This window comes from Grus americana, chromosome 8, assembly GCF_028858705.1.
Source record: "Grus americana isolate bGruAme1 chromosome 8, bGruAme1.mat, whole genome shotgun sequence".
NCBI lineage: Eukaryota > Metazoa > Chordata > Aves > Gruiformes > Gruidae > Grus > Grus americana.
In genome coordinates, this window is record NC_072859.1 from 12,126,149 (window position 1) to 12,139,818 (window position 13,670).

General features: G+C 37.1%; 1 protein-coding gene across 3 annotated transcripts in view; it reads left to right on the top strand.

Annotated features, from left to right (window-relative positions):
• The window catches only part of NR5A2 (nuclear receptor subfamily 5 group A member 2), a 99,627-nt gene extending 86,174 nt beyond the window's left edge, over nucleotides 1-13,453 (top strand). For all 3 annotated transcript variants that reach the window (XM_054833989.1, XM_054833991.1, XM_054833990.1), the window contains one exon: nucleotides 10,152-13,453. In XM_054833989.1, coding sequence (XP_054689964.1) covers nucleotides 10,152-10,399 — 248 coding nt within the window. In that variant the 3' untranslated portion in view covers nucleotides 10,400-13,453. The remainder of the gene's footprint in view (nucleotides 1-10,151) is intronic.
• Nucleotides 13,454-13,670: the final 217 nt, after the last annotated feature.

A 13,670-nucleotide genomic window follows, 5' to 3' on the forward strand; every position in this document is an offset into this window, starting at 1 on the left:
AGGAGCACCAGTGCATCATGCATTGCATTTAAGCAAATTCATGGGCTGTTGCAGTCAGGCATGGTAACGATCTGATGACTGATACACGCATGTATACAATGGGACCAAACGCATTGGTGCTTTTCATCTAAGCCAGCAATTTTTTTGTCAATGAATTGAAACAACATCTGAGAGACAACGGCTTCAATGTACCATCAATGGTCTCGTGAGCTGTCTGCAGTTACATTTACACAGTACATAATTGTAACTGTCCAAATTAAAGTCTAGCCCTTCTAAATAATAAAAGTCAAATGTTTGCCTAATAGGAGTCATATATTTGTTTCTACTGTAGTGCTTTCAGCACTGAGCAATTAAATGAATGCATTTTGCTTTATATTATTTCAACATAATTATATAGGAAGATAGTTCTTTTACTGATTTCCACTGCCCATATCTTACACAGGCAGAGGTGACTATCTTTTTCATGTTCTTTCTAAACCAGAATCAGCTTCCACTCAAACAACTTAGTTCAGTGAAAAAAAAAAATGAAAACCTATTAGGATAAATATTGTCACATAAAACTAGTAAAATCATGTCTTCAAAAATATCAAAAGAGAGGAAAAATAAGTTTTTGAAATGAATGTCTGAAAGATGATTGGTTGATTGTCTCACACTAAGCCCTGTCTCAAAATATTGCAAAAGATTTAAAACTCTGAATTACTTGACAATTATGTTGACAGAAAGTCATAGTATTGTACCTCTTAGCTCAGCATATCGCTAAAACACCTTTGTTTAACTATATTTCCTTCTTTTAAAGGGAATATATCGCAATAAGTTTTGCTCCCATGGGACTTTGGATCTAAACAAAAGGATAAAGCCAAACAAAATTCACCAAATAACAAAAAAGTGGCATGAAGTTCTACCCTTATCTGGAAACCACTACAATGATATAACTGGCTGGTCTAATATTTCTAGCCAAGTTCAAAAAAGTTTGAAATATAATAATTAAATGCAAATACAGTCCTGATCCCAAAGACCAGAAGAATGCCTTTAAGCTAGTATTTATAACAAGAGCTATTCGACTGAGGTCTCTTGTAAATTTTATCATACCTGAGGCAGTTTTCCTCAGTCGATTAGCTGGAAAGCTGAATATATCCTGAGGCAAACCAGACTTCTAGTACAGGCTAAATTCAACTACTGGAGCTTAAATTTGGCTTAATATATCCCCACTTGGATCTGCCTGTTTAATTCTCTTTCATATGATAACGTTGGTTTATTCATAGTCTGGACTTGCCACCTGAACAAACTGTACCTCATATCTTATTCTAATGGAATAAGAAAACTTTGCAAAAACCACAAAAGTTCCTGACTGAAAATCAAATGCAAATTTGGGATTAAAAACTGTTTTGTAAAGTGACTACAAGATTAGTACAGAGAGATTTTTCCCCTAAGGAGTACTGCTTTTTATGATCATGCATTTTTTATACTCTGCAGAGACAGATGGGCTTTATAAAAGGATACAGCCTGCTACTCAAAAGGGTTTCAGTGGCAGCTGCACCTCTGTGTTTTAGCCTAAGTAGAAATTTATATTCAATATTTTTCCAGAAAATATTTATATTTCTTCTTTTAGGACTATATCACTCCTTGGTGTAGTTCCAGTGGCAGCAGTAGAAATACCTCTGAGATTAATCTGGTCCATTATTCCTATTTTAAACAGTACTTGAGTAGTAGGAGAGGGATAGAAAGGGAAAGGATAGGCAATGTGCAAGCTTCTCGTAAGTGCAATAAATCAAATCATTCAGAAAAGCTGCAAATATCTAAGCAAAAGCAGAGCAAATATTTTCTAGATAAAAGCAAATCTTTCTAGAATTTACATTTCTTTTTTCCTAAACATTCAGCTTCTTCTCAGCTAAATCATAGATTGTTTCTTGCTCCTTGTCTACATTATACTGCACTATTATTGCAAGTTGCATATAACACTCTTTCTGCCTCAGTTCATAACTTCAAGGATTTTGTATGATGTCGCTATCACCATTCCCAGGAACTTCATAAATATTTATGACATCTTAAACCATTCACACCCTACAAATTGTAGACATTGACAGCCAGTACCCTTTAAAACACCAACAATCCTGTATTGTTCATGTGCTATTGAATATTAAAATGATGTTTCAGAAATTAACTGGGGAAACCACTTACTATTTATTCTGATTTTTTTAACTCTTATCAGAAGCCTAGTTTCTGCTTTTGTCAAATGTGATACTTTTTTCTCGTAACCGTGTGATATAAACTAGTGCTATGGCTGTAGATTTGTCTGCATTTAAGCATATATTGAAGCCCACTGATATCATGATAATTAACATACTAGTTTTCTTACCTATGCTTATTCCAACTGAATATTCGGAAGACAAACATTTCTAGCCCAGACATATAATATGAACCTGGGATTGTGGGAGGAGTTAGGAAAAATGAGTTTTGACTCATGCTCTTTCTCGGTTTGTATGTGAGACCTTTGCTAAATCACTTCTGCCCCAGTTTATCAACATGTGCCAGCATACAAGTATGACCATGTCTCCACAGGATAGCGGTTACACAATTTTTCCCTGGCAAAGAAAGACTTAGATTGAGATATTTTTTCTAGGATTGATCTGTCATTTGCCTTAAGTGGTCACTAGGTCAAATATACAAACAAACCTGGAAACAGGAACCAAAAACCCACATCAGCCCAGCCAGGGTCCCTCACCACCAGCCTGCAAAGGCAGGCTATAAACTTGGGCTTAAATGACCTAGGGTTATTTTTTTCAGTGCAGCAGCAGAGCTTCAACCCGAAGACTGGAGCACACCTTCACTGCGCACCGCCTGTAGCTAGCAGTAGCTAAGACCACCCTCTGGCATGGTGGGAGACTCCAGCTGTTTGGGGAATTCCCTTGAAGACATAACAGAGCAAGCGCTCTTCAAATTCCTGTTCCTCTGTCATGTCTTCAAGGAAAGCAGCAGCTACTCTCTTACATGGAACCTAATCAGTCAGTGGACGCTTAAGCATGGATCAAAATACCTACAGGATAAGCCTTCAGGCAATAGGCTGCCCTCAGTCCCCGATGAGTAAGAGAGAAGCAACACGTTGCGTTGCTCACCTGAAGCAGGAGCAAGTCTGGGACATCAGCAGGGGCATAACTACAGGCACGGAGGAAGCTTTACAAAGTGAAAGTAAGTGAGGTGGTACTGGAGTTCAGGCATGGCTAAGATGAAATGCCAGCAGTGGAACCACTGCTTGGGACTTGGTGCCCATGGTCTGTCCCAGGCCATAGTATCCCACCCAGATATCCCAACTGGCTCTCCACACCCCTAGCTGTGTGGCTGTACCTGGCCACGCTTTAACCTCATGATTCTCGGTGAGAAACACTGCACTTTGTATTTAAGGGTGTAGCTGGCTGTGGACTTTGGGCCGGGGCTTGTGAGCAGCTCTTCCTCCAAAGAGGCCTGGCAGGATCTTGTTTTATTGTGTTTCGATGACGACGATATCATGTATGCCTCATTTGCAGGTAATAAGGATGTAGGTTCCTGGGGTGCCAGGACGAGAAGCGGGTGGAGATTTTTGTTTGTTTGTTTAACTTTCGAGTAAATCAGCCTGAGCTGTTGAAAGTCAAGCTGTTTTATTTTCCTGAGTGATGACTCAGTAATTACATCAGTCATAAAGATTCAAGAAATCAAATTAGGCTTTGCCCTTTTTCTTTACTGGATCTGCAAGAAAAGAAACAACTGAAATTTAGTAACATAATTTCACAGTCATGCAAGGAGAGGAATCCAGCTTATTTCCCCATCGCTCCCTTTCCATTGCAGAGCTAACAGTAGTGAAAGCAATTACAAAATTATTCACAAAAGCCAATAAGCATGGATCTGAAGAGGCATCAGGAGCTGATGTTCTCAGTAAGAATCTATCATTTTACAATCTTTTCAGAATAGAAAAATACACTTCAATATTTTAAATAGCACTAGAAAGAAGCCTACCACTATAAAACAACACTAAAATATGTTTTAGTTGAGTCTGAGCTGTTCTGAAACAAACCAAAGGTCCATCACGATTGAAGACTGAGGGGATGAAATAGGATTCAGCCTGAGAATTACAGCTTGTTCTCTCACAAGCATCTTATTTTCACTTTAAAAATATATATAATTTTGTCCAATACTTAAGCGAGAATGAAATACATCGCTATAGAAGAATTTAATCAAGATTTTCAAAACAATATGCCCATTATCTGAAGTTATGTTCAACTGAAAATGAAAATTACTTTATGACCCTAATAAACAGTCAGAGATCGATCGTTGCACTGTTACAGATAGCTTAACCACTGCCAAAAAAAAAAAATCCTTCTAAAGACAGGAAAAGTTTTCTACACGTTCAGTTTGGACTTGAAAATAAAAGTGGTTTCTGTTGTTATAATGTAAAGGTTTTTCAAAGTTTGGAACGTGCAAAATATAGTGCCTTACCACTGATTAACAAACACATCTATCAAGAATTGTTTCCCATGACTTCTAAGTGAATAATATTCAGCACAACCCTGCTGTAATAAAATTGAGGGGAATTTTGCAGTAAGGAGCTTATCTTTACCATAAATCTTCCTTCATTATAGCATTTTGTCTGTCAAGAAGGCTTAGCTATAGAATGGCATACTTCTGCCTTTGTGACAGATGTGCTATATGGAACCGCTGTTGTTGCCATTAGATTCAGTGAAGGAGAATTGTGGGTAATTTTCAGAGATTGGCACTTTATCAACCATTACTACTCTTGCCCTCAAAAAACTTGTTATCACATGTCAAAAATCTACCTGTGTTTTAAGTCCTGTTACCCACAGAGTTTGCAAGGCTAGCAGAAAATGGGGAAAAAAATTAGGAAAAAGCTGTGTTTAAATAGAGGAAGGTTTGGTAATGTCACCTCAGTCCTGGGTAGTCCCCTTTCTTTGAACTCCTCTGGGGAAAGGTCAAACGGGAATTGGCCTCACACCAAAGCCTCTGATGGGAACCCCAGCTTCAGGCTGAGGAGGCACAGTCTATCTGTCCCTGATAAAACAGCATGTTTCTAAGCAGAGGCAATGCTGCTTGTCTGGCTGGAAAGCACAGACAAACCTCTTGTCTGAAGGTCACCCTGACCAAAAATACCATCACTAGAGTTTGGAAGACATCGTAAGCATTTGGGCCGGTTGGGTTTTAATAAAGTCCTTAAATGATGGGGCTCATCAGCCCATTCAGGGTAAAGAAGCTCTACCCTGGACTGGTATCGAGTCCTACTGCCTGCAGTATGTAAGACCATTTCCAGCCTTGTGAAAGTGAGAAATTTCTCCCCATGGAGAAGCCTAAACACAACCTTATTTCATCCTTGCAAAACCAGGACTTGCGATGGTGCAAAATGCAGAGAGGCAGCTGAACGGTCTGTGTACGCACCTCTCCATCGCTTCATGTAGAAAGAGTATCTGATAAAAGACACGAGCAGTAAAATTTAACCAGCTTTCTTTGGGAAATATTGACACAGCTCCTAAGGAGTTACTATTTTTCAAATTTTAATCTCTCATTCTGTTTCATTTTTCTTTTCAAAATTCCCAGACCAAGAGAAGCTCTCTACAGATTAGTACACCACCAAATTTTCAGTATTTCATGTTTGCAATATGAGAGGGAGAAAATCTCTCTGAAACCTAAATATTTTCCCCCTCTAAAGACCAGACCCATTTTGGGCGAAAATATGCAAAAGTGTTCTCCTCGGGCTGAATGTTGTATGCAGTTTCAGCTTAATGCACAGTTTTATAGCAGACGTAGAAAATAATCAAAATGGGGAGATTTCTGGGAATACTGGCATATCTTTACTGTGACTGCAGAGCAGATCCTGACACACTATAATACTGTTTTTGTCTTAATCATCAAAAGTAAGCTATAGAGAACAAAAATTCTTTGTTTGACAGACAAGCAATTGCTATTTCTTGTAAAACATATAATATATTCCAGAAGACCTAAGGGTTTACTTTCCAATAAGGATAGAAAAAGATGTGCGCCCCACTGTGAGCTCACAGTAAGGCTGTTTCATGTAAAAAGTTGGTAATTAGTCCCTGAGTGAATAAAGTAGAAGAGATAAGAGACTGATCCTTACTGTAGCAACACAAAACACTTTTTCTAGCTGCTAGGATTTAAAGGGTGTGTGGGTGGGAGGGGGGGGGCCCATTCCCGCTCATTTAATTTACAACCATCTAAATCTCAGAAAATTATTTCTTGCATTAAGCTTAAACATGTGTACTTTAAATTGTTACTAACCGATGTAAAGATTGATAAGAGACATTCCAATTCTAAAAAGCAGACAGGAATGAAGAATTATATGAAAGCATAAAAGACTGTTGTGCTGTGCATGTTGGTAGCGGATTTCACACTCATTGTGCAGCACTGCCTTCAGCAGACTTACACCAGCATTGCTTGATGTTTCACCAAGTTAAGTCATTAACATTCAAAGGATCTTTATAAAAAAAAAAATAGTTGGAAAACTAAATCACATACCTTTAGCCAGAGTTATATAATAAATACTGAGAAAAAACCCAAAACCAAACCACAGGGAAACCATCTACTTACAAACCAAAGTTGTTATTAAATAACTTTTGTATCGTTATCAAATAAATACTAAGTACCAGAAGTGAAAACTGTATAGCATTTCTTGTTCTACCTCTAGAACTTGGAGCTACTGGAAATAACTTAATATTCACATGTTTTTCTTTGTTGTCATTCATCTTTATTAGAGCTAGAGTTTGTGATTCTCTCTCAAAGATAACTACGTAATTTATATTGCAACTATGTGTTTGGCAAACCCCTTTTTTAACAGTATACAAAATATCATACAAAAGCTTGAGACCTGAGAATGGAGCTTTGCACAGCACGTGCAGCACATTTTCTTTGACTTCTCTCTCTCTGTTCAATTTGTCTCGTTTGCTTTACTGCAGCATTTATTGTTAATATACCTGAGAGGAGAGCACTTATCAAAAGTCATATCCAAAAATCTTGGTTATTTCATGAAGACTCACTCCAAAATATATATCTGGTCATCAAGTTCCCTTTACATCCCTACTATTACAATTACAGTCCCGGAGAGGTCTATACACAGGTGAATTCTGTAATGATGTCCTAAACTGTAATCATTTGGACTATGAGTATCTGATTCAGCATAGAAACAGTCAGGAAAATTCTACATATTTTCACTGGCTAACTAATAACATCTTGTTTACAAGCACTGAGCCTCACCACAAATATCAAGAATTTGTTTAGAGGAAATACATTAAAAGTATTTCCTCAGGCTGGATGTGGTATAGGAGCCCCAGAACCACTTTTTGTTTACTGTTGGTGTTAATTTGACTTATTTTTACATCTGACTTCAGTGCTTATGTTGCCACATATGAATATTTAAAGAAGTGTCCACTGAGATGAGGGAAAAAACCCAACACTGACCTTCTTCCCCCGTAGTTCTGGAACTTCCATGCAATTCAAGCCAGGCCATGTAGCTGACAAGTGTATAGGAACACCTATACAATGCACAAATACACCTACTGCCAGAAGCCACTGGTCCTGTATATGGGGGCAACAGAGATAAAATATTATGCCTCCTTTTGACTAGGAGTATGATATCAATACAGCTGAAGACTGAATGCATCTAAAACATACATTGAATTCACCACTTTTGCAGGAAAACACAGAAAATTTGCAATTCTCAGATTTTGTTTCTTCTTGATCTTTGTAAAAATTGATTTCGTGATGTTACCAATAAAAATATATTCCACACAGTAACATTTAGAAAGAGAGCAAAAATGAGAACAAACCTAGTTTTCCAAGAAGTCAGCACAATTTAATCTCACAGTATGATTGAAAACAGACAGGCAGCAACAGAAAGATGCACTTTGAATTTAAAGTTTCTAAAACTTCCTGATGTTTAAAGTTATTTTTAACAGGGGAAACAAGTTCAAAATACTGATTCTGAAATCATTATACATTTGATCTTGCTGTTTAACACAGTTTAATCTCCAGCATAGTCCCTGTTTTCTGTGGGAATTTCTTATGTTCTAACAATTCATTCATGATTGCATTTTGCATCTGAAAGCAACCTATTTAAAATAATTGTTACTGTTCCTTTCTTAACTTTATGAAAATATGCTTAGAACACCCAATTTTTAAACCAGGTTATACTCACTACAAAATACCTTGGGAGTCTCATGCAGGTACATAAAAAAATAAACAGCTATATTTTGTGTGAGAAAATGTCCAGCGTAATACATGAAAACATGATTTTCCAAAGATCTCCAGAGACACTGGCGAAAAGACTTTGGATAAATGAGATTAAATAGCTAAGGAACCAGGCATAGCAGCTTTGAAGTTTCCAATTCTCCTTACTCTGGATAATGCAAAGTTCAGACAGTCATCATAATTTAAGTATTGCTAGTGAGTTCCTTAAGCCAGCTACCAAAATTCGGATGGAGGTCATGTCCCTGGTTCCCAAGCAAGCAGCACAAATCCAGGAGCCACTTGCTTCATTTCCACAGTGAAACTGCGACAGGAAAGAGGCAGGCAGTAATGACCCCAGCAGGAAACACTCACTCCAGCTCAGGCAAGAGTGAACCTGAACTGCAGCCAGCATGCTCCAGAGATGCTCCTGCTCAAAGCCTGTAACTCAGGCCCTGGAGGCTACCCTGGGCTGCCACTGGGGTCCTTGGCATCCTTCTTATCCTCTTGTCCTGAAGAAAATGTTTGCCTCCTCCAACCATTTCCCTTATGTTCCAGCACACAGTTATGTGCAGGAACCAATATTTGCTCTATTTAAAGCACTTCTAGGAAAAGGTGCAGTGAGACCCAATTTCCACAGCCTCCCAGGCAGCTGATGGATTGAGGGACCAACGCGTGTTCCTGTTTCGGAAAGGAAACCACTCATTTCCCCTCCAATCAAAGGCTGGCATTTACAATGCCAAATTCCCCAACTTCTATGCTCCAAGAATATCCATAGAAGAGCAGATTTGTCTTCATTCAAAATGAATTAGCAGCATAGTTATGCTCAATATTGCCATGCTTTAGCACTACAAGAAACTGTGTTACAGTACTCTACTGATGGTATAAATGATCAAACATCAACTAAAACAAGTTCTCCCAGCAAGAGCACTTTGATCACCTCACTCTTTCTGCATTATAGAAGAGCTGTAGTTGGCAAGCTTTGGAATAACTTCTGCATTCTCTAGACATGTCAAAAGACAATGCCATCAGAGTAACTTTTACACAGGGAAGCAAATAATGAGGAGTTAATATACTGGCCAGCATTTCCAGAGCTTGAACTTGCTGCATAGAAGCAGAAGATAATGAAACAGAGGCAGAGTGAACAACCTGTACCTGCTTTACTGATGCAAATGCCCCTGTTGTCCAATACAAAAAAAAATAAAAAAAAATAAAAAAAATCAGTGTGTTGGATTTCAGAAACCATATTCAGGTTAAAGGGCACCATTCTTATCTGGTATTTCACCCAAAGGACAATGATTTCATTTTATAAAGATCATTAGTCAGTGAAATATATATTTTAGAGAGTTTCTAGTAGGGAAGATTATTTTGGCAGTCACTGGAGTGTACCAGATGGTTCATTAACATAGGCTAGACAAGTCAAAGGCTTTCAGAATCATTTAGAAAATGTCAAACAGAAACAAGAACCCTGTCACTTTTTATTAGAATTAACTACATCATACCCTGGACACAGATTTCACCTTGGGTCAGAAAAATTAATACAGAATTATATGAATTGTGTAACATACTAGGTTAAAGATAGGGCTTCCTCTTGGGACTCATTTGCTAGCAATATATTATGGTCTTCTACTTTAGGAATCCTCAACCTTTCTTTCTGTAAGCTGTGAAAAGAGCTGACCTTGCTCAGACTCCATTGGTGTCTAATTGATTTGAGGTATATGCAGAATTTCAACAAGACACTCCGCTAAAGCTCTTTTGTGATCATTTTCCCAGGAAAGTTGGCAAAAGGGTTCACTGAATATTCAGCAGCTTGTAAAGTATGCTTCTGTCAGGAGGAGAAAAAAATAATACAGCCATTTAGTGAAACACTGCCTTTGTAAACAGGAATTAAAATGCAACTGAAATGTTACTTTTTTTTTTTAATTATCATTCAGATGTCAAAAATCTTGAGAACTTCCAGCTTGTGGAAGGTGTTCAGGAACAAGTGAATGCTGCTCTGCTGGACTACACAATGTGTAATTACCCACAGCAAACAGACAAATTTGGGCAGCTTCTCCTGCGACTACCAGAAATCCGGGCCATCAGTATGCAGGCTGAAGAATACCTCTACTACAAACACCTGAACGGGGATGTGCCATGTAATAACCTTCTCATTGAAATGCTGCATGCAAAGAGAGCATAAATTATACCCATTAGAGCTTCTGCTTTCAAGGAAAAAAAAAAAAAATATATATATATATTCTGAACTGCTCCAAGCAACACTAATTAAAACATGGTTTTAAGACTTTGCAAAATGGTATAATAATCAAATACTAATAGTAAATAAGTGATGTATCAGGGTATTTGTATTGCAAACTGTGAATCATATGCTACACATCCCCAAAGGAATCTATATAGGACTTTATACTGGAGTGAACTTACCAAGTGGATACTATCACCAATGTCAACATGAAAAAGGACAGAATGATTCTTGTATATTTAACTCTGCTGATTGCCAGTATGAAGAAACTTAGAAGAAAATTAAAAAAAAAAAACCAACAAAAAACTGATCAATATTATCGAGCTAAGATAGCGGGGAATTTGAGTGCACTAAATTCCTTCACTGTATAGCAGGACTCCGAAAACAGTTATAATAGATGCAAAACTGCATCTATAGCATCTTCTGTCATCCTTCCAAGGACCCAACACTTCTGTGATAAATGATGTGGCATCCATTCAACGACCTATAAGAGAGAGCTGGCGTAGGCCACGTGCTATGTAGTATTGCCACCAAATCCTAAGAGGCTGGTTTTGACTGTCGGTCTCTCAGGCCTGCAAATTGCTGGTATGAACAGTCTGTTATCCAGTTAGCTTGGCATTCTTACTATGTTCTGAAGTTTGTTTTGTCACGTGTTCATGTTGTTCTATCAGGCAGTATCCCTCTTCTACTACTGTTATCAGATAGCTGTTAAATAGCTAAGATAAATATTCTAAAACAAATTAGCAAATTCAACTATATACTTAGCTAGTGCAGTGGCTAAAATATAGCCTTGCTGTATGTTCATGGCCATTTCCAAATAAAGGAAACTGAGATATTTTAACCATCACAAACAATAGCTTCTTTGACAAAAAAAACCCCAAAAAAACCTAAGACACCAAATACTTGTGTTAAAAACTAAAAATAAAATTTAAACAAATGCATTTAGTGATGCAAGAACAGACAAATTAATTGTATAACCTGATGATGCCATGGATCTTGTTAAGAAATTATCTTTAAAATTGCCAGCAATTAAGAAATTAAATTTCAAGTCAAACTTCCAATATCTAATGAAACTTTTTCTTTTTAAAGTTAGGTAATACACACCTTTTACGCAAAGAAAGAAGAGTGATACTGCTATGTCTATGTAGGCCAAAGTCTGCTGCAGAACAAATATTAGAGAAGAACAAACAATTCTCTCTCTGTCCAAATGAAGATATCAGTATTAACATGTAGTGCCACAGTTATAAGCCTTGCCTTATTTCATTATCCTTAAAGGTAACTGTGCAGGTGTGGATCAACATACATTTAAAATAAAGTATTAATCTCTAACAATAACAAAAACATAGTGTTTACATTCTTTAGGTCCTGTGGGGAAAAAACTGTGATAAAAATTGCAGAGCAGTGATTTCCTTATTATTTCTTTTAAATTGGTAATTATTTTACCAGTACTTAATTACTGTATGTCGTGAGACACTAAAATCAATAGGGGTATTTCATTTTGATTTTAATTTTTGAGATTATCGGCTGCACAATCACTTGTAGAAACTGTATAAAATCCTAATCCTTTAATTTTTTTCATGAAGATTGCTGGCTTTTGAATAGTTTATTTATATTGTATATGATAGTTTCCACTGTAGACAATTATGATGCTAATTTATTGTTCTTTGGTTTCATCTTTATATAAGATATAGCCAGAATGAAGAAGCCAAATATATGTGTTTACTGTAGCATGTCTTCAAGTTAGTGGAACATAGTTCAGGGACACACAAGGGTCTTTACAAATTAAAATCATTCACTTGATTAAATGTCTGTAAATCTTCATAATCCTAAATGTAGTTTATTTAAATCTATTGTAAATTATGCAAGTTATAGCTTTTTCTGTTTCATGTGAACTTGAAAAGGTGCATTTCTTTTACTTTTTCCCAACCATTCATACATTGTATACCAAAGACATCAGTTATTACATCTGCATTAGTACAAAGCACACTATTTTAATCACCTGTATTAATCAGCTCTAATATTCTGTCCGTGCATAGGGTACAAACACAGCAAAGCCTAGTGTCTCTGACTCTTAGATGCCTGTCTTATATCACAGAACACACGTACTGTCGTGCAGACCAAAAGCAAACGAAGCACAGCTCCCTTAGCCATCCCAGACAGCAGACATGTAAGCATTATTTAAATAACAGCGTTCTCCCTCAAACAAACTAACAGAAAGTAAGATGCGGGTGGTAACTGATGGTGGCTGTGAAATACACATACCCACACGTACAAGATACGTGTGGTCATTCTTTCCTTTTTGAAAGAAAAATGAAACATATTTCAAGTGTTTGCATTTTGTATATTCTCTTTTTTTCCTGTTGAAGTGCTACAGTGAAGCTCACTGAATATTAAGGAAAAGCAGCTTAAAAAAATTTTGCTAACTGTAGTCACAGCACCGTTATCTATATATAGGACAAAAGAATTAAAGTAAGGGTGTAGAAGACAACAATTTTTCGTACAGTTTAATGGAAACAATTTCAGATAAACTAACATATATTTGCCCACATCTGTGGTTCCAAGAATCCCACCAGATTGCCCAAAGTACACGAACAAAACAAAACAAAAAATCACCAAAAACCCCCCCTCGTGTTAATTGTTAACTACTTTGTAACCAGACATTTACTTCTGACTGCCTTATTGATTAGAGGACATATTAGTAAAAGCAGACTCAAATTCAAAGGGTTTGGCTTTGGCTGGTTTATTATAGTTGTTCTGTGTTTGTAAACAGACAATCTGTAAAGTCTGATTATTTGTATTACAGATGTTCTGCAGCTGCCTTGGATTTAAATCCATGCAACTCTTAGAATGTGCAGTGAGTTACTTGTTGAAGTTGAAGTTCTCTTACTGTATCGGTGAAATACATATTGTCATGTCAGTTCTTGCCAGGAGTTTCTCATCGCCAATGGAATTATTTTTTTTTCAGTATTTCAATAAATATTGATATGCCCGTGCTGATTACTTTATAATCGTTTTTATAACAACATCATTGCACTGAAATGAAGCACCAGTCAAAAATCAGTTACTCAGAAGAGGAGAGTAAAATGTGGGAGAAATAAGAGCACCAAAGAGAATTTGATGTAGAGCAGAAGACACAAGTGTGGAGAGCAGCACCTTCAAAAGCTCAGACAGCAGTGGTGAAATTGCCTAGGCTGAAGCAAAATAGAGCTAAACA